The sequence below is a fragment of the Bos indicus x Bos taurus genome, chromosome 9 (assembly GCF_003369695.1).
Source record: "Bos indicus x Bos taurus breed Angus x Brahman F1 hybrid chromosome 9, Bos_hybrid_MaternalHap_v2.0, whole genome shotgun sequence".
NCBI classification, from domain to species: Eukaryota; Metazoa; Chordata; class Mammalia; order Artiodactyla; family Bovidae; genus Bos; species Bos indicus x Bos taurus.
The window spans coordinates 81,196,204-81,215,846 of NC_040084.1; the positions used below are offsets into that span (position 1 = coordinate 81,196,204).

General features: G+C 40.9%; 1 protein-coding gene across 5 annotated transcripts in view; it reads left to right on the forward strand.

Moving 5' to 3' along the window:
• Nucleotides 1-19,643, forward strand: part of PHACTR2 (phosphatase and actin regulator 2) — a 222,614-nt gene that overhangs the window by 116,788 nt on the left and 86,183 nt on the right. For all 5 annotated transcript variants that reach the window (XM_027551746.1, XM_027551745.1, XM_027551748.1 and 2 more), the window contains exon 2: nt 2,584-2,751. In XM_027551746.1, coding sequence (XP_027407547.1) covers nt 2,584-2,751 — 168 coding nt within the window. The remainder of the gene's footprint in view (nt 1-2,583; nt 2,752-19,643) is intronic.

Here is a 19,643-nt window from a genome sequence, read left to right on the forward strand (position 1 = left end):
GTTCTCCATAGTGGCTGTACTAGTTTGCATTCCCACCAACAGTGTAAGAGGGTTCCCTTTTCTCCACACCCTCTCCAGGATTTATTATTTGTAGACTTTTGGATCGCAGCCATTCTGACTGGTGTGAAATGGTACCTCATAGTGGTTTTGAAATGCATTTCTCTGATAATGAGTGATGTTGAGCATCTTTTCATGTGTTTGTTAGCCATCTGTATGTCTTCTTTGGAGAAATGTCTATTTAGTTCTTTGGCCCATTTTTTGATTGGGTCATTTATTTTTCTGGAGGTGAGCTGTAGGAGTTGCTTGTATATTTTTGAGATTAGTTGTTTGTCAGTTGCTTCATTTGCTATTATTTTCTCCCATTCTGAAGGCTGTCTTTTCACCTTGCTTATAGTTTCCTTTGATGTGCAGAAGCTTTTAAGGTTAATTAGGTCCCATTTGTTTATTTTTGCTTTTATTTCCAATATTCTGGGAGGTAGGTCATAGAGGATCCTGCTGTGATGTATGTCAGAGAGTGTTTTGCCTATGTTCTCCTCTAGGAGTTTTATAGTTTCTGGTCTTACCTTTAGATCTTTAATCCATTTTGAGTTTATTTTTGTGTATGGTGTTAGAAAGTGTTCTAGTTTCATTCTTTTACAAGTGGTTGACCAGTTTTCCCAGCACCACTTGTTAAAGAGATTGTCTTTAATCCATTGTATATTCTTGCCTCCTTTGTGAAAAATAAGGTGTCCATATGTGCGTGGATTTATCTCTGGGCTTTCTATTTTATTCCATTGATCTATATTTCTGTCTTTGTGCCAGTACCATACTGTCTTGATAACTGTGGCTTTGTAGTAGAGCCTGAAGTCAGGTAGGTTGCTTCCTCCAGTTCCATTCTTCTTTCTCAAGATCGCTTTGGCTATTCGAGGTTATTTGATGAACATCAGTACACTTCATCGCTATCAGCATGCATGCCATTAATTGGACTTTACTATTTGTGGTTTTTTAAAGGTAGATTTTACATAAAGTGAAATACACAATATCATAAATACCGTTTGATGGGTTTTGCATGCACGCACACGAAGTCGCTTCAGTCATGCCTGACTCTGCAACCCGGTGAACTGTGGCCCTCAAGGCTCCTTTGTCCATGGGATTCTCCAGGCAAGAATCCTGGAGTGGGTTGCCGTGCCCTCCTCCAGGGGATCTTCCCAACCCAGAGATCGAACCCACTTCTCCTGCATTGGCAGGTGGGTTCCTGACCACTGGCCACCTGGGAAACACGTGTTTTGTATAGTCCATCCTTTACTGAGATAATTTCTAGGACCCCAGGAAGATGCCTCAGATCTTTTCTCAGTTGATTCCTACCTCCATCTCACTCCAGGAAACAACATCTGTTCTGATTGTTTTCTTCTTTCTTTGCTCCAAAATTCATTTTGCCTTTTTAAAAAACTTCATAGAAATAAAACCACACAGCACATATTCTTTTGTGTGTCACTTTTTTTCTTTTTTTCAGCACAGTGTTTCTGAGATGCATTCATGTTGTAGGTACCAATAGCTCCTTTTAAAGAAATGGCTAAGTGCTATTTCATTGCATGAAAAATACCATCATTTATTCATTCTGAGTTGCTTCCAGATTTTTGTCACTGAAATTTGATTGTTGGGGGTAATATAAATTATCACCATCTTCTTTCAGTTATAAATGTAGTACAAGGCAGTGTAAAGTTCAGGGCCTTTCTTCCGGTTGACGAAAAGACTGAGGCACATAAAAATGCATTCTATTACCTAAAACATCCATCTTTCTCACATATTTCTTGTCATTTGTAATAGCTATCAATTTATTTGAAGCTAAAATTTTTTTTGGTAATAGAAGCAAAAGAGTTTTGGTGTGGTAAAATTTTAAATTTAGCTTCTCGGCATTAAATTTTATTTTGTGAAGAAAAAAAGCGTGGTTTCAGCTACACCATGACTGTCATATTCATTACTGAAAATGCCAAATTAGTCTCTGGAGGAACATCCTGTTTCACTTACAGTACTCTGCTGCTGCTGTTGCTAAGTCGCTTCAGTCGTGTCCGACTCTGTGTGACCTCATAGACGGCAGCCCACCAGGCTCCCCTGTCCCTGGGATTCTCCAGGCAAGAACACTGGAGTGGGTTGCCATTTCCTTCTCCAATGCGTGAAAGTGAAGCGCTCAGTCGTGTCCGACTCCTAGCGATCCCATGGACCGCAGCCCACCAGGCTCCTCCGTCTGTGGGACTTTCCAGGCAATACTCTACTTCTGCACAAAAATATAGATGTGGTTGTTACAGATGGATTCAGCTGTGTTTTGCAGACCCTTATTTATCTGGCCTTAACTTTTATGTAAGTCTTTTGCTTCTTTTATGTTACCTCAAAATGCGTATCTAAGGGACTATAATTTCTGAGTGATTGATTTATTGATTGATGTTAGAGGAGAGCTCTACCAGCAGGGAAATGGGGCAAAATAAACTTTATGTGAAATTCCAGTTAAAGTGGGTATGCTTACTTTGAACAATGCAGGAAGAAATAGATGATGTTGTTTCAAACTTTCATTACAGCTTTTCTCTGACTTGACTTTTCTTTCTACAGTTGATGGACTGGACAAAGCTTCTATAGCAAATTCAGATGGCCCAACAGCAGGCTCCCAAACACCTCCCTTCAAGAGAAAGGGGAAACTCTCCACCATTGGTAAAATTTTTAAACCTTGGAAATGGAGGAAAAAGAAGACGAGTGACAAATTTAGAGAAACATCAGCAGGTATGAATATCATAACTTTATTAAAGGATAAATTGTTACATTTTCCAACAGGTAAAAGATTGTATTTTGCAGATTTTTTTTTTCTGGGAAAAAAATTAATCTGTATTTGAAATGAAATTATTTAGTTTAAGGGTGATACAACTTAAGGTTCTGATTTGTCTTCTTTTTCTATTCACTTTGGCTTTTTAACATAATCTTGTTTTAAATACGTACTTGTAAATTCATATAAAAATTAATGTATAGGGAGAGGAAGACGAAATGGAAAATTAGAAGTGGAAATATTATTTGTCAGTATTATAGCTGCAAGTATCCATTTACATATATATACACTCTATTATCTCTGTCTGCTTAGTTCCATTAGCATGATCCTATTTGTTAATTAAGAATTTTTAAAATGTCTTTCAAATGTACTTGTTCTGTGGGCAAAATTTAAATGTCTGTACGAAAAAGAAATGTTGCTATATTTATTAATTTTAAATTTCTATCATGTCCTTAGGACAAATAAATGGTGTGTGTCCTGGAGGACACATAGTGTGAAAACACAGGTGTGAAAACTTTTTATTGTTACTTTATTTTGTGGATTTGTTAAGCCTTAACAATTATAGTATTTAGTACCTTTCATATGGACTCATGGATGAAGTTGGCTTTAAAGCTCAGGCCAGAATTAAGCTTGATTTAAACAAGTGTACAATATCAGTGGTATTGTTTAAGGTAGAAAGACATTTTATCTCTTGGTGTAAGTTCAGCTTTTTCCATGTTTGTTATCTAAAATAACCCCTTCATCAAAAATTCCTCACTGTCCCAGAATCTAGTATCGTCCATGGACTACAGAGCATGTCTTACCAGTCTGTGCGGGATAAGAGCTGGCCTTTAGTTCTAGAGCTGTGAAATAAAATGGAAAACACCACCAATAGCACAAGGGTATAAGACAGAGACACCAGGGCTTCCTAAAGAAAATTGTCTCTGCTGCATCTACAGCTGTGTCATCTCTTTGAGCATTTCATATTTAAAAAGTAGTAATGATACGTCCGTCTAGTCAAGGCTATGGGTTTTCCAGTGGTCGTGTATGGATGTGAGAGTTGGACTATGAAGAAAGCTGAGTGCCAAAGAATTGATGCTTTTGAACTGTGGTGTTGGAGAAGACTCTTGAGAGTCCCTTGGACTGCGAGGAGATCCGACTAGTCCATTCTGAAGGACATCAGCCCTGGGTGTTCTTTGGAAGGAATGATGCTAAAGCTGAAACTCCAGTACTTTGGCTACCTCATGTGAAGAGTTGACTCATTGGAAAAGACTCTGATGCTGAGAGGGATTGGGGACAGGAGGAAAAGGGGACGACAGAGGATGAGATGGCTGGATGGCATCACCAACTCGATGGACATGAGTCTGAGTGAACTCCGGGAGTTGGTGATGGACAAGGAGGCCTGGCGTGCTGCAATTCACGGGGTCACAAAGAGTTGGACGCGACTGAGCGACTGAACTGAACTGAATGATACTATTTCTGGTATTTGTTTTAAAATAATCCTGGAGGGGAGGGGAGGATAGATGAAAGACGATCAGCCATAAGTTGGTAATTATTTAAGCTGGGTCATAGGTGTATGGAGTTTATTATTCTCCTATCTCTATTTGTGGGTATTGGAAAGTTTCTGTAAGAGAAAGACAGGCAAAGAAAAAAGACTTGTCTTAGGGGCAATAATGATAGCTTGCTTATTGAATTCTCTTCAGCTCCTAATTGGCTTCTTGGGTTAGGAGCAGTGGGAAGTGATGCACTGAGCCTGGTGCTAAGGCAGGATTTCTGGATTCTAGTTGAGTCTTTGCCACCAAGATGCCGTGTAACCTTGAACAAGTTAGATCAGAGTTGAATGAGTTGAATGCTAATGTGCTTTCAGTCCCAGATTCTGTTGTGGGGCCTTGACTCCTTCGAACTCCTGTCTGGGCATCTTGTTCTGCCTTGTTCTTCAGTTGTAGATGAAATTACACTGGTCTTCTTAAGTACATCCCTCTCAAGTTTTCCTAAGCATTGGGGGAATCTGGCTTTTCAAGTTACCATGGAAACCCAAGATGGAAGTAAGGCTCTGGACAGTAGCAGTAAAAAGACATTGAAAAGAGGTGATGGACATCTCTTCAGTTGTCTCTCTTACCCTTTTCCTGAATCTGATCTGCTAACTTCTCTCCCTAAAGCAGAAACGGTTACAAAGGACTGCCCTCCATCTTTTTTGTCACCTCTTTTTATTTATTTTAATAGTAGGGAGGCTGTAACATTTCTACCAACCCAGAATATTTAAGAAAAGTCAATTTAAACAGCACTAAGTGTTACTTTATATTATCCCATATTTATTGAAGATACCCTATCCATCTTTGTATTGTTTCCTTTTCAGATTCACACAAGATTTTATATAAGTTGAGCACCAAGAAGTTGTTTATGAATATGCTATTTCTAGTTCCTAAGACTACTGAATTACATTAAAAACCCGAGAAAGTTATTAGATACCTCACTGGGTTGTTTTTTGTATTTGCATAAAATTGTGACATAACAGAGTGAAAACAAGCCAAGTAGATGTATTAATAATTCATTGTGAATTTTTCTGCTGCATTTACTCACATCATTTCTTTTTAAACCCATATTATTACTGATATTTGGCTCGAATTTCCTAAGATGTTATCAAGTGGCCCAAGAATTTTGCTGTCACCTTATATATAAACATATGTATATATGCATATGTTTATTTTAAGGCTTCAATTTCTGCTGAGCTTTATGGAATGTATTAGTAAAGCCTAAAATAAAGGGTGGAACAAAATGGTGTAACATGTTTTTTTCACATTGAGGGAAGATGTCACATTTAGAGGAAGACTGATGCATTTGGAAATAATAAGAGAAAGGTGTTCTCTTCTTTCATACATTGTCTCAAGCGGTGAAATCTAGGGGTCTGGATATGACCGAGGCCATCTGCAGTCAAAGATCACCTTACGCAAGATCTACAATATTTGGGGATATGAAAGAAGATTAATTTCTTCCAAGAAAAGTAACTCTTCTTTGTTTTGCTTTCTTCTAAACTCTTGGCTTTAGAGTCATAAGAATGTGAACCTCACTGTCTTCCTTTACACAGTGATTATTACCACTTTTCCTAGTCTGGATGTCTGTTGTAGGAATTTTCTAAAATTAATTTTTATTGGAGTACAGTTGCTTTACAATGTTGCATTGGTTTCTGCTGTGCAGCAAAGCTTTGTGTGTGTATATATCAGTCATACATATACATATTTCCTCTCTTTCTTTGGATTTCCTTCCCATTTAGGTTGCCACAGAGTGTTGAGTAGAGCTCCCTGTGCTATACAGTAGGTTCTCATTAGTTATCAGTATTATACATAGTAGTGTATACATGTCAGTCTCATATGGTGTATATATCCCAATCTCAAATTCATCCTACCTCCCTTCCCTTCTTAGTAGCGTTATGCTTGTTATCCACATCTATGTGTCATTTCTGCTTTGCAAATAAGTTCATCTGTACCATTTTTATGGATTCCACAAAAAAGTGGTATTACACAATATTTGCTTTTCTCTTTCTGACTTGCTTCACCCTGTATGATAGTGTCTAGGTCCATCCATGTCTCTGCAAAGGCACAATTTTGTTGCTTTTTATGGCAGAGTAATATTCCATTGCCTATATGTACCACACCTTCTTTATCCATTCCTCTATTGATGGGTGGAATTTTAATTGGTGGTAGGTAAGATGCAACACTGATTTATTAATTCCATGGTAATAAATGTCATTGTTCTCACACGTTTATGGCAGTGGAAATTAAGAAAGGTCCTGTCTTCTGCCTGCTTGATCGTCCTTGAGTCAGATTAGATTTGGAAGGTTGTCTTGTCCTCTTAAGGCAGGCTGGGCCTATGCCCTGACTTCAAGTTCTCCGAGCTTATTTTATAGCAGAAATTTACTTGTGTCTTCAGTTCTCTTTGGAACGATTTGTAGGCTGTTCGGTTTTATGGAAGAATAGTCTTTGTCTGTTTACTCTCCCTCAGTGATTCTTTCCTTCACTTTTCATTTCCTGAGTGAAAGGACCCTTCTTGGGTCCCACCTAAGCTCTGTCCCTTCCCTATCTTTAGAACTCGCAGTCTCATTCACACTTTTCCCCTACATAATCATTTCTTCCCCTTTTTGGGGGAGGAGGGTAGGTAGTGGTAGCTGAGGTTCCTCTCTGCTTTCGTCTCCCCAAAGCTGGCAATACAAACAAGCCCCCTATCTAAACATGGCTGTTCCTCTTCTGCATGGCTCTTTATGACCAAGACCAAACGTGTTGAAAATCGAGCCTTTTTCTCTGCTTCTGCTTCCTCCACAATATCGCTTTCCATCTGCTGTCTGCCCCTGCACCCAGCACTTACTCCATCCAAGCCTCCCAATCCTGACATTCAGTGTTACTCTCATTTTCATCCACCTCATTCTCCACCACTTGTGCCTTTACCGGTGTGCCTTTCTTCTTTTACAGAACAGCTCTTACTGACTTTCAAAAGATGCCTTTATTTTGGTTGTCTTTGACTTTTCTTTCTCTTTTGTCCCCTCTCTTCCCCTTCCCATTTCCCCTAAACCCATGGGAGAGGTTTGGTACTTGTCTCAGCCCTTCTCTTTCTGTGAATGTACCCTTCCTCACCCCACTCTCTTCTCAGTGTGCACCTCTCTCAAACCCAGGTTCCAACACAGGCCCAGGCACAGTGACCCAAGTACCTGATGGGCAGCAGTGCCTGAGAACCACGTGTTAACTCACAGTCCACTCATGTGGTCTGTATGGTTCTATCCATACATTGAAAAGATGGTACATGCCAGGCCTCAATTAATTTCCTTCCGGATGTCAATTTTTTAATTAAAAGAAAATCAGATATTTTTGTGAGACTTTTCTTTTAAGAAACATGCATCAGATTTTGCTTTCACACAGTCAGGGGAGACATTCAGTTAAGTTGGACTGTAAGATTGCAGAGTTAGACTGAGAAGTTTTTACAGTGAGATATTTTGATGTCTGAGAGCAGTGCTGTGACTATCTGCTGTATGCCCTGTGGTTTAGAAGAGAGGGTCTGTGGACCTCTGGCCACATTCAATTCTTCCTCAAACTTCTGAGTGATGGGGCAGGTGCCTGGAGTAGTAACCATCTAATTCCATTCCTCCCTAAAGGTATCTCAAGATTTGAATAGAGTATGAGATACCAACAATAATCTTTTACGAGAATGATTCTTCAATACTGTTTAAGGCAATGGCACCAGAGATCTTACAACTTGATTCTTTATTCTCTTCAACACATATCCACAGTTAATGCTTAATATTGGCTTAACATCTAAAATGTCTTCACTTTAATATCTTTACTTTTCCATGAGAGTTGGACCATAAAGAAGGCTGAGCGCCAAGGAATTGATGCCTTTGAGTTGTGGTTCTGGAGAAGACTCTTGAGAGTCCCTTGGACTGCAAGGAGATCAAACCAGTCAATCCTAAAAGAAATCAACTCTGAATAGTCATTGGAAGGACTGTTGTTGAAGCTGAAGCTCCAACACGTTGACCGCCTGATGTGAAGACCTGACTCATTGGAAAAGACCCTGATGCTGGGAAATACTGAAGGCAAAAGGAGAAGAGGGTGGCAGAGGATGAGATGGTTAGATAGCATCATTGTATCAATGGACATGTATCTGAGCAAGCCCCAGGAGATAGTGAAGGACAGGGAAGCCTGGCTTGCTGCAGTCCATGGGGTCACAAAGAGTCAGACACAACTTAGCAACTAAACAGCAACAGTGAACTTCTACATTCAGAAATACTTCTGTGTTTTGGGATGGTATTAAAATATGATTTCAGGAATAGAAACAAATTATTTTTAGTGAAGTGAGGTAGAAAATTTAAAGTTCACTTGGCAGCAGTAGTGGTCACCAGAAGGTTTCATTATGCTGCTGCTGCTGCTGCAAAGTGTCCGACTCTGTGTGACCCCGTAGACGGCAGCCCACCAGGCTCCCCCGTCCCTGGGATTCTCCAGGCAAGAACACTAGAGTGGGTTGCCATTTCCTTCTCCAATGCATGAAAGTGAAAAGTGAAAGTGAAGTCGCTCAGTCGTTTCCAACTCCTATCGACGCCACGGACTGCAGCCCCCCAGGCTCCTCCATCCATGGGATTTTCATTATGCTAGCCCTACTTATTTTTATCTGTTAACTTAAACTTTGCTTTTAGAGAGGAAAGGGATGATACCTGCTCTGAATGAGCACAGAGAGGGAGGAGACGGGGAGGGGGAAAGTTCTGTGTATAAATGCTTTCCAAACCAAAGCAGATCCCCCACCTTCCCCAATCTGGCTTTCTTCAGCATCCAGACTTTGACCATGGAGTTCTTTGATCTGTCCTTGCCTGTTGCTGTGTTCTACATTCTTTCAGGTCCTAAACCTGTGATTTATTTGATTTCTTTCCCCTTGTGCAGGTCTGTACTCTTGGCCTTTCTTTCTGTTTCTCCTTTATCTGGTCCTTATCACTGAAGGTCTCAATTATTGCAGGTTGCCTCTGTGCTCTACTTATGTGTGAGCCATCCTGGCGTTAAAAAGCTGTGGAATGCTAGAGGAGGCAGGGAGAGGCTGGGTTCTGGCATTAAGCCTGCCTATCGGAGAAGGCAATGGCACCCCACTCCAGTACTCTTGCCTGGAAACTCCCATGGACAGAGGAGCCTGGTAGGCCGGAGTCTGTGGAGTCGCTAAGAGTCAGACACGACTAAGCCACTTCACTTTCACTTTTCACTTTCTTGCATTGGAGAAGGAAATGGCAACCCACTCCTGTGTTCTTGCCTGGAGAATCCCAGGGACAGGGGAGCCTGGTGGGCTGCCGTCTATGGGATCGCACAGAGTCGGACACGACTGAAGCGACTTAGCAGCAGCAGCAGCAGCATAGGAGGAGAACCTGACCCAGCTGGTGAGGCTGACAGGGAAGATTCAGGATGGCGCAGGCTGTCAGGAACCCTAGAGTAATCAGAACAGTGTTCAGGTCTCAGATCAGCAAATAGAGCAATGGGTCCTTCACAACGAAATGGCACGTGCTCCACCAGGAAGGGTAACATAACAGAGCACCCAGTGAGTGAGGCTGGGCCGTGCAGGCAAGCCTTAGGAGCCAGTGTGTTCTTTATTTACATGGTAGCATTCATGGGCAGATGGTGCCGGAACCAAAAAGACTCAAACAGGCCTCACCACCCCCACTTTTTTGTTGTTGTTGTTAAGGAACCAAGCAATAGTGTAGGTAATTAGGACAGGAAGTTATCAAAGGATTCAGGACAGAAACTCACTGTTTGAAGTGGAACACAGGGGATAGGTCTGCAAGAGTGGCCTCCTTAGATGCCAGACCTTAGATACTGGAGCTCCTCTTAACTACAAGGACAGAGCCCAAGAGTTGGGTGGCCCAAGAGATCAGGGATTATTGTGGATTTGAGACTAGGTGGGGAAATCTCTCCCTACCCTCCCGGCTCATCTTGTGTACCACTCTAGGAACTCTGCCTTGCATGCAACTTTGATCCTTTGCTTCTTGCTCAACAAGTGTGACTGACTCCACATTATTTCCTGAGTGAATTCCAGCCTCTTCAGCTCTTCTCAGTGTAATTCAAAAAGACCTTTCCTGCCTTATCTTTCTGCTATTAGTCGTTGGCTTTGGACTTCCGTCCCCTCAGGTCCCTCACTGAGCGTGCCCTGAGCCTCCGTGTCCCCAGGCCTTTCTTCTTGCTCTTCCCTCTTTCTCTGAGCACCTTCCCCCTACAGCTGCACCTGGGGAAAAGCCAGACCTGCAAGGGTCCCAACCTACCTCTTCTTCCCATAAGATATTCTTGTCCTTGATTGAGCGTCATCTAGTAGGAACCTCCCCTCTTGTGCTTATCCTTCTGTTAGGACGTGTGGACTTGGCTTCTTTCCTGGTTTAGGTGTCTGCTACCAATTTACTATGTAAATTATTTAAAGGAGGCGACTTTTTCACTCATCTTTGCCCCACTTCCTGTGCTTTACATGGTAATTTGAACCTGGTATGTACTCTTAAAATGTGCCTTGAGTTGGTTATTTATTGACTGTCCACTATAACGGAAACAGTCCTGGGTGCTTTAGGACTTTATAAAAGAAATTGAAAATTGAAAAAATATCATGTAGAAGGATGACAATAAATTAAAATACAAACCGAAAGCATGTATGCACAATTGCAACTATGTACAACTATTAAAAAGCCAATAAAATAACTAGGGGAAATTTTATCTTTTTATCCTTATTTTAAAAGTTACACTCCTAAATGAAGAAAATCAAGACAGTTTATTTTCATTATAATTGTGACTTTTATTTGTGTTGCTAGTAATGGAGAGGGAACGCCTGTCTTAATTTTCAGATAATGTTGTTGCAAATTATCAGCCTTCTAGGAGTCAGGGGCTTGCCTTGTGGCTCAAATGGTAAGGAGTCCACCTGCAATGTGGAAGGACTCCCTGGGTTTGATCCCTGGGTTGGGAAGATCCCCTGAAGAGGGAATGGCAACACAGTCCAGTATTCTTGCCTGGAGAATCCCATGGACAGAAGAGCCTGGTAGGGTACAGTCCATGGGGTCGCAGAGTCGGACACGACTGAGCGACTGAGCAGCAGCAGCTAGGAGTCAGAGTAATTTGCTCAAAGTCATCTGGTAAAAACTTCAATTTACTAAAGGTACTCTCACTCCCTGATGATATAATGGCTTTGTTTTTATTGAATGCTATATGTGCCAGGTTCTGCTATAAAAACTTTATTCCAGTTAACTCACTTAATTCTCAAAGGTTATGCAGTTTAAATGCTACTATTATCCCAGTTTTACTGATGAGGACACTAAGGCCAGAACATTCAAATGACTTACCCAAGGAAACACACCTAGCAGGAGGCAGAAGCAGTAACTGAACTCAAGCAATATGGTGCTACAGCCAAAAATCTGTACCATTACACTGTGTGGCCTCTATGGAAGATAACTTCATGTTCAGACCAGTAAGAATTGATCACTGAAGGATGATCCTAATTCCTGGATATGCTTCTGATACTGGAGCTTTTGCTTTAAGAAGGATTTGGTCTAAAGAATTATTTTGGTTCTACTTGCCTACCCTGATTTCAGGCTGTGTACACAGAAAAATGGTTGACAAGGATCAAAATTATGTTTGGTTCAGTTAAGATACTGTTTTTTGTTGTCATAGAGGCATAATGTTGCTTATGGTGTTTACTTCCTATATCTAGAAGATAGGGCAAAATTAGAGGATTTTCCTGGGGTAATATTTGTTCAGGACTGGTCTGGTTGCATGAATAAATGACAGAATTTTGATTTTATGTCTTGTTCCACTAAGAAGATGAAACTGCCTTCATGGATCATTCACTTTCACGTCATATTGGAGGAAGCGAGGAGACTCTTTCACTTTTCCCAACAAACAGCAGCAGAAAGAAGTTACATAGCTCACAAAGACCACACAACACGTCCTGGTCCATGTAGGTAGGGCCCCTTGCTTACATGCTAGACAATACTCCTGCCCTCTCAATGGATGTTTATTGAGCATCTGCGTCTGTTAAATGTCAGGCACTGTTGCAGACTCTTGTGATACAGCAGGAACAAGAGACAAACCGCCTTCTCTCATGGGATGTACATTCTAGCAGGAGTAGGAGGCAGAGAGTAAACTCAGTGCATTACATGGTGTATTATAACATGAGAGGGAAAAGAGAAAGCAAAGATGAGGAATGTGGGAAGGAAGTTTCAGTTTAAAATGAGGTTGTCAGGGACTTCCCTGGCGATCCAATGGTTAGGACTCTGTGCTTCCACTGCAAGGAACTTGGTTTGATCCCTGGTTGGGAAACTGACATCCCACAAGTCTACCCATGCAGCCAAAAAAAAAAAAAAAAAACAAACCCTGAAACCAAACAAACCAAAAAAATGGGATGGTCAAGGAAACTTCACTGGGAAGGCAATATTTGAACAAAAACAAGAGGGAAAGAAAGAAAAGCACAAGGAAATCCTATTAAGTGATCACATGAGTTAGAGATAGCATGTGTTTTCTTCTACCTGATAATAGTGTTAATATATTTTGAGTAAAATCCAATATAAACTTTATCCAATAATTTAACAGTTAAATGCTTTCACATTCATGAACCTCACAGTTGCTAATCTTGATGTCTGTTGTTGGCATCCTAGTTCTGAAAAAAATCACGTAATTTTACTCTACAACTCTACTAGAAGAGAAACAGGAATCCAAGAAAGGGATTTAGCTCTATAATACAAATGTTTCATTATGGCTTCCTTTCTTAAATTCAAATCTAAGAGCTAGATAGTCAGGCTTCATGGAGTCCAAATTTTGAATCCCTCGTATGTTGATATTTTTTGGTGGCTCCAAATTTCAAGTTCAAGATTACCTTTGTAAGTTGAAACAATGCGTTATTGCCTCAGTGATCAAACACCCCTTGTTAGTGATGTCCCCTGGAGAAGGCAATGGCACCCCACTCCAGTACTCTTGCCTGGAAAATCTCATGGACGGAGGAGCCTGGTAGGCTGCAGTCCATGGGGTCGCTGAGGGTAGGACATGACTAAGCGACTTCACTTTCACTTTTCACTTTCATGCATTGGAGAAGGAAATGGCAACCCACTCCAGTGTTCTTGCCTGGAGAATCCCAGGGACGGGGAGCCTGGTGGGCTGCCGTCTATGGGGTCGCACAGAGTCGGCTACGACTGAAGTGACTTAGCAGCAGCAGCAGTGATGTCCCCATATTTCTGGGTTAGAGTACAAGGAATGACAAGTAAATACCCATTCAGTTTAATCCACAATACACCTGAAACCTGGGACTATTAAGACTCATTCCTCCAAATACAGCCAAACACTATTTATTGTTACTGAATCAAGACACCTTCTGAGTTTTCAATGGAAATTTTTAATGGAGAATTTCAGGGTTGTAAAGAACTTTACCAGTCATCTAGGTCTGTCTCCAAGGAATCACTCTTGGCTCCAGCAACCCTGATAATATATAGTCAGTTTCTTCCTGAGATCCTAATCCCTAGCTCTCATTATTGAGGATGTTTTCTTTTATATTGTCCTGAAACAGATTCTCTCCGGTTCTTCTAACTATCTATCCATTGGTGCGTGCATGCTCAGTCGCTTCGTCATGGCCAACTCTTTGCAACCCTGTGGATCATAGCCCACCAGGCTTCTCTGCCCATGGGATTCTCCAGGCGAGAATGCTGAAGGGAGTTGCCATGCCCTCCTTCAGGGGATCTTCCCGACCCAGGGATGGAACCCAGGCCTCTTACATCTCCTGCATTGGCAGGCGGGTTTTTTACCATTAGCACCACCTGGGTACTTATCTGTCTATCTGTCTCCTAATCACATTGGTACAAAATGGTCCTCCCATCTCTTTCTGAAGTTCTTTAATCCCCTTAATCTATTTTCAATTTAGAGTTTCTCACCATACTAAATTGCCTAATTATTCGAGTAGTTTTTATTGAGTACCAGACCTACTGCCTCAGGTGCTGGGTCATAGTGGGGAACAAGCCTGACAAGTTACCTGCCTCTCATGGAGCCTACAAGGTAGCCTGTGGGTCTGGCCATAGCTCATGTTCTCAGTCTTGACTGTTTTAATGCCAAGATAACATGGTAACTCTCCCCCAAATTCCTATTATGGCACTTTAGCATCCACATTTTTAATATTTAGAATCAGTGTCCAGAAGAGAAATTTATCCTGTTATTAAAGTGGTGAGAATTTGTCAGTAGGAATTAAATATCTTTTAAATGTCTAAGGAATTGAAAGACCCCCATTGACAGTCTATGTTACATTTACACTCATTTGGTGTTCTATATACAGAAAAATATCACCCAGATTCTCCTAGTTGGGTGATCTGTTTCACCTCCTTATAACAGCATGTTGTATGTTCTTTCTAGGTCTCCGCTTCTACATACTCTCTAGGGCGTGTTCCCCCCTAGTTCTGTGCGTTTTCCCGCAGGCATTCACCTTCCTGACGGTGTCCATCAAGGCCTGCTCCCTCCTGACCTCTCTTTTGTATCAGATCTGTCTCCTTTGAGCCATCCAGAATCCTGTTCCACCATGCCTCAAAAATTACTTTCTGATGCTGATACCTCATAGCGCTTTGTTATTAATATCCTACTTTTATTGCACCTATTCACACTGTGCCCACTCTTCTGGATGCAGTTTGCTCTGAAAACACTAGAATTCTCCACTCTTGTTTTTTATGTCCACACTGCTGTCCTCCAAGATACCTGATTTTATGCTATTATCTGAGTTGTTTTTCCTGCATCCCTCATTCAACTTCAGTAGACCAGCTCAGTCAGTCTCCACCCAGTGTATCATTTCTGTGTTCATGGAACAGGCCCTGTGTCCTGCCAGGCCTGACATTATTGTATGGATGTTATGGTCCAGAAAATCAGCCCTTGTCTCTGACACTATTCGTTCAAATGGCTGTTCACAGTCTTTGTTCGGTCTTTGCATGTCATGATCTTCAGCCAGAAGAGCAGAAAACCACATCTAGTCTTCCATACATTTCTGTTTCCCCCTCAGGACTTCTGACGAGATGGGGCTTCTAATTGCTTCTAGGAAGACAATTATTCCTATTTTTAAAAGATCAGTAGAGGAAAGTTGGTGACATCTTGGCATGTCCTCCTTTGTGTCCTAAGAAACATCATGAAAAGCCAGCCCTCCTTCTGCTGGCCCACACAGTCCACGCATCAGTAGCAGTTCCTGGGTGACTGCGGCTGGACTCTTCCTGCTGGTTCTCATCAGTCCCCTTCTTGTTCATTCGTACAGCAAACCTTCACCGATCTACTGTGAGCTCAGATCTGTTCCAAGAGTGGGGGACACAAGAGTTAACAGAAAGGGCAAGTTCCCAGGCTTATGAACTTTGTCCTGTGCTCTTTGCTTTAGTGTGTCTGGTACCACTGTTCTCGTCTGTCTCTCTGACCTGCTGTCCAGCCCCAGATCTGCAGAACCCGTCAGCTCTCCCCTTCCTTTCTTTGTGTTAACTTTTTCCTCTTCTAACCTCTCAACTGCTGTTTTGATTCCTTTTTTTCTTCCTCAAAATATTTCTCTTTGTAACTTCCTTAACTGTATTATTCTCCCATTTCTTCTAGATATTATTCACCTTTTCCAGAGCAAAGGGTGATGTTCCCCAACTCCTTTACTTTCCCATGTGGGAAACGTGCTTTGTATTTATAGCTCTATCGGTGGCATCTCTCCAAGGAAGAGAAGCAAAGGTCACAGCCCAGAGATCACTGGAATGGTTTCTGCACAGTCCAGACCCCTGGGTCTCAAGGTTACCTGTAGTCAGTTTTTTGGCAGCTCCTCTTGGAAACATTTGTTGTAAACTTTCCCCAACAAACCGGGCCCCTTGGAAGGAGGCTTTTTACAGAGCGCTGGTTTGTGCTTGCAATGTCAAACCATACCTCTTTCAGAAAACATGAATAGGATTTTTATTTTCCGAAACTTTTCCCTGCCTGGCCTCTCTTTTGACTGTGGTCTTGAGTCAGTGAGCCTGTATTCCACAGGAAGATACTCTGTTTCTTCCTGACAGCTGTGATGGTGAACTCCTGAGATTTTCTTAGAAGTGGCTGTAGGAGGCAAATATGCAAAGGAACCACCAGCTAGTTCATACTCTGTCACAGCATTTGTGATCAGGACTTTCTCTAAAGAGGTCATTTTTTTGGCCATTCACTACTCTTGCGTTTTCTCTGGGGTGTGTGTGTGGGTGTGTGTGTGGGTGTGTGTGTGTACAGTGGCAAACCGCTCCAGTCTTCTTGCCCGGAGAACCCCATGGACAGAGGAATCTGGAGGACTGCGGTCCATGGGGTCACAAGAGTCGGACACGACTTGACGACTGAACCACCACCACAGTTTTATGAATGTTTAAAAGGTGTTTTGTTTTTTTTTTGATGCGGACCATTTTTAAAGTCTTTATTGAATTTGTTACAATACGTTTCTGTTTTTTGTTTTGTTTTTTTTTGGCTGCAAGGCATGTGGGATCTTAACCTCCCTGGCCGGGGATTGTACCCTCACCCCTTGCATTGAAAGGCAGAATCTTAACCACGGGATCACCGGGGAAGTCCCAGTCCTGTGACTTTTAATGCATGTATAGTTTGGGTAACTACCACCATAATCAAGATGGATCACGGTTCCATCACTCCCACAATCTCCCGTGTGCTGCTTCTTTATGGTCAGCCCTGCCTCCTCTCTACCCACCCCCTGACCTTCTGACGTCTGGCAGACACTGCTGTGTTCTCTTCACTGTCATCTTGTTGTTTCAAGTATGTCATTACACATGTAATCGTTGATCATGAAATCTCTTGGGACTGGCTTCTTTCACTCAGCACAGCACCTCTGAGGTTCGTCCCGGTTGTTGCATGTATCAGCTGCTCCTTGTGATTGGTAGGTCGTATTCTTTGGTATGAAGGTCGTAGTTTGTTTATTTGTCCACCTGTTGAAGGACTCCTGGATTGTTTCCAGTTTGGGGTAATTATGAGAAGAACTGCTGTTAACATTCTGTAAAGGTTTTTGTGTGAACAAAAGTTTTTCTTTCTCTAGGGAAAATATGTGGGAGTAGATTTTGGGTCCTATGTTAAATGCGTTTTTAACTTCATAAGCAACTGCCAAACTATTTCCCAGACTTGTACCTTCCTACCAGCAGTGTCAGAGAGTTCCAGTTGCTCCATATCCTTGTCAGCACTTTGTGTTATCGTAATTCTTTTTATTGTGGTGAAAACATATCATACAATTTATAATCTTAATCATTTTTTTTTAAATGTACAGTTCAGTAGTAAGACACATTTACATTATTGTAAAGCAAATCTCCAGGGACTTCCCTAGTGGTCCAGTGGTTAAGAATCCACGCTTCCACTGCAGGGGCACAGGTTCGATATCTGGTTGGGGAACCAAGATTCCCTCATGCCAGGCAGTGTGGCCAAAATAATAATAAAAAAGCAAATCTCCAGAACTTTTTCATTTTTAAGGCCTGAAATTCTGTACCTATTAAACAATTCCCCTTTACCCCCTCTCCCCAGTACCTAGTGATCACCATTCTATTTTCTCTTTCTATTATTTGACTCCATTAGATACTTCATATAAGTGGAACCACAGAGTACTTGTCATTTTTATAGCTGTTTTATTTCATTTATAATGTCCTCAAAGTTCATTCATGTTGAAGCATGTGACAGCATTTCCCTCCTTTTATTTTATTTTATTTTTTTTAATTTTATTTTATTTTTAAACTTTACATAATTGTATTAGTTTTGCCAAATATCAAAATGAATCCACCACAGGTATACATGTGTTCCCCATCCTGAACCCTCCTCCCTCCCCATACCATCCCTCTGGGTCGTCCCAGTGCTCTAGCCCCAAGCATCCAGTATCGTCATTTCCCTCCTTTTAAAAACAGCATCGTATTTCATTGCATACACATACCACATTTTGTTCATACAGTCATCAATGGGTATTTGGGTTGCTTGCATCTCTTGGCTATTGCTACTCTGAACATGGATGTGCTATCATTACTTTTTTATTTTAGTCATTCTAGAAGGTATGTAGTAGAATATTATCATGGTTTTAATATGCATTTCCCTTGTTGTTGTTCAGCCATTTAGTTGTGTCTGACTCTTTGAGACCCAGTGGACCACAGCATGCCAGGCTCCTCTGTCCTCCACTAGCTCCTGCAGTTTGCTCAAATTCATGTCCATTGAATCAGTGATGTATTTCCCTAATGGCTAATTATGTTCAATTTCTTTTTATATACTTATCTACCATCTATATATCCTCTTTGGTAAAGTTTCTGTTTAAGTATTTTGCCTGTTTTCTGATTGTTTGCTTTCTTCCTGTTACATTTTGAGAGTTCTTTATATATTCTGGATACAGGTTCTTGGTCAGGTATGTGATTTGCACATATTTTCTCCCAGCTGGTCTCTTTGCCTAACCCGAAACCACAAAAATTTTTTCCTATAATTTCTCCTTAAAGTTTTATATCTTAGTCTTTTACATTTAGATCTATGATCATTTTTATGTTATTTTTTATGTAAGGTATAAGGTGTAGGTCAAGATTCATTTTTTTGCATTTAAGTGTTCAATTTTCTCAATAGCATTTTTTGAAAAGACCATCCTGTCCCCATTAAATTGCTTTTGCATTATTAAAGACCAATGAACATGTTTTTCTTCCCTATAGTCTTCTTTGGTAAAGGTGTGTTCAAGTCCTTTGACCAACTTTTTATTGAGTTGTTTCCTTAATGTTGAGTTTTGTGAGTACTTTATATGGTCTAGATATATACAATGCGTTTGTCAGATGTGTTATTAAAGTTATTTTCTGCCAGACTGTAGCTTGTCTTTCCATTCTTTAACAGTGTCATTTATAGAGCAAAAAGTCTTTTTGTTGATGAAGTACAATTTATCACTTCTTTCTTTTAGGATCATGCTCTTGGTATCATGTATAAGAACTTTCATTACAAATAAACCTGCTGTGAACATTCATATGCAAAACAAAAACACAACTTTCAAGAGCATTTGTTGAAAAAGCTATTCTTTCTCCATTGAACTGCCTTACAGCTTTGTCAAAAATTAATTGACCACGTAGTCTTTATCAAAAATTAAGATCTATGTTTGTGTGGCTCTATTATTGGATTCACTCTTCTCTGCTCTTCATCTGTATGTCTGTTCCTTCACCAATATCTTGTTATCTTGATTACTGTGGCTTTATAAGCCTGAAAATCAGGTTCTGCGGTTTCTCCAACTTTATTCTTCATTTTCAAAATTGTTTTACTAATCTAGTTTCTTTGTGCTTCATATACAGTTTACAATCAGCTTTATATTCTCAAAATTTCCTCCTGAGATTTTTATTGGAATTACATTAAATCTATAGTGCAGTTTAGGTGGAACTGATATCTTTTCT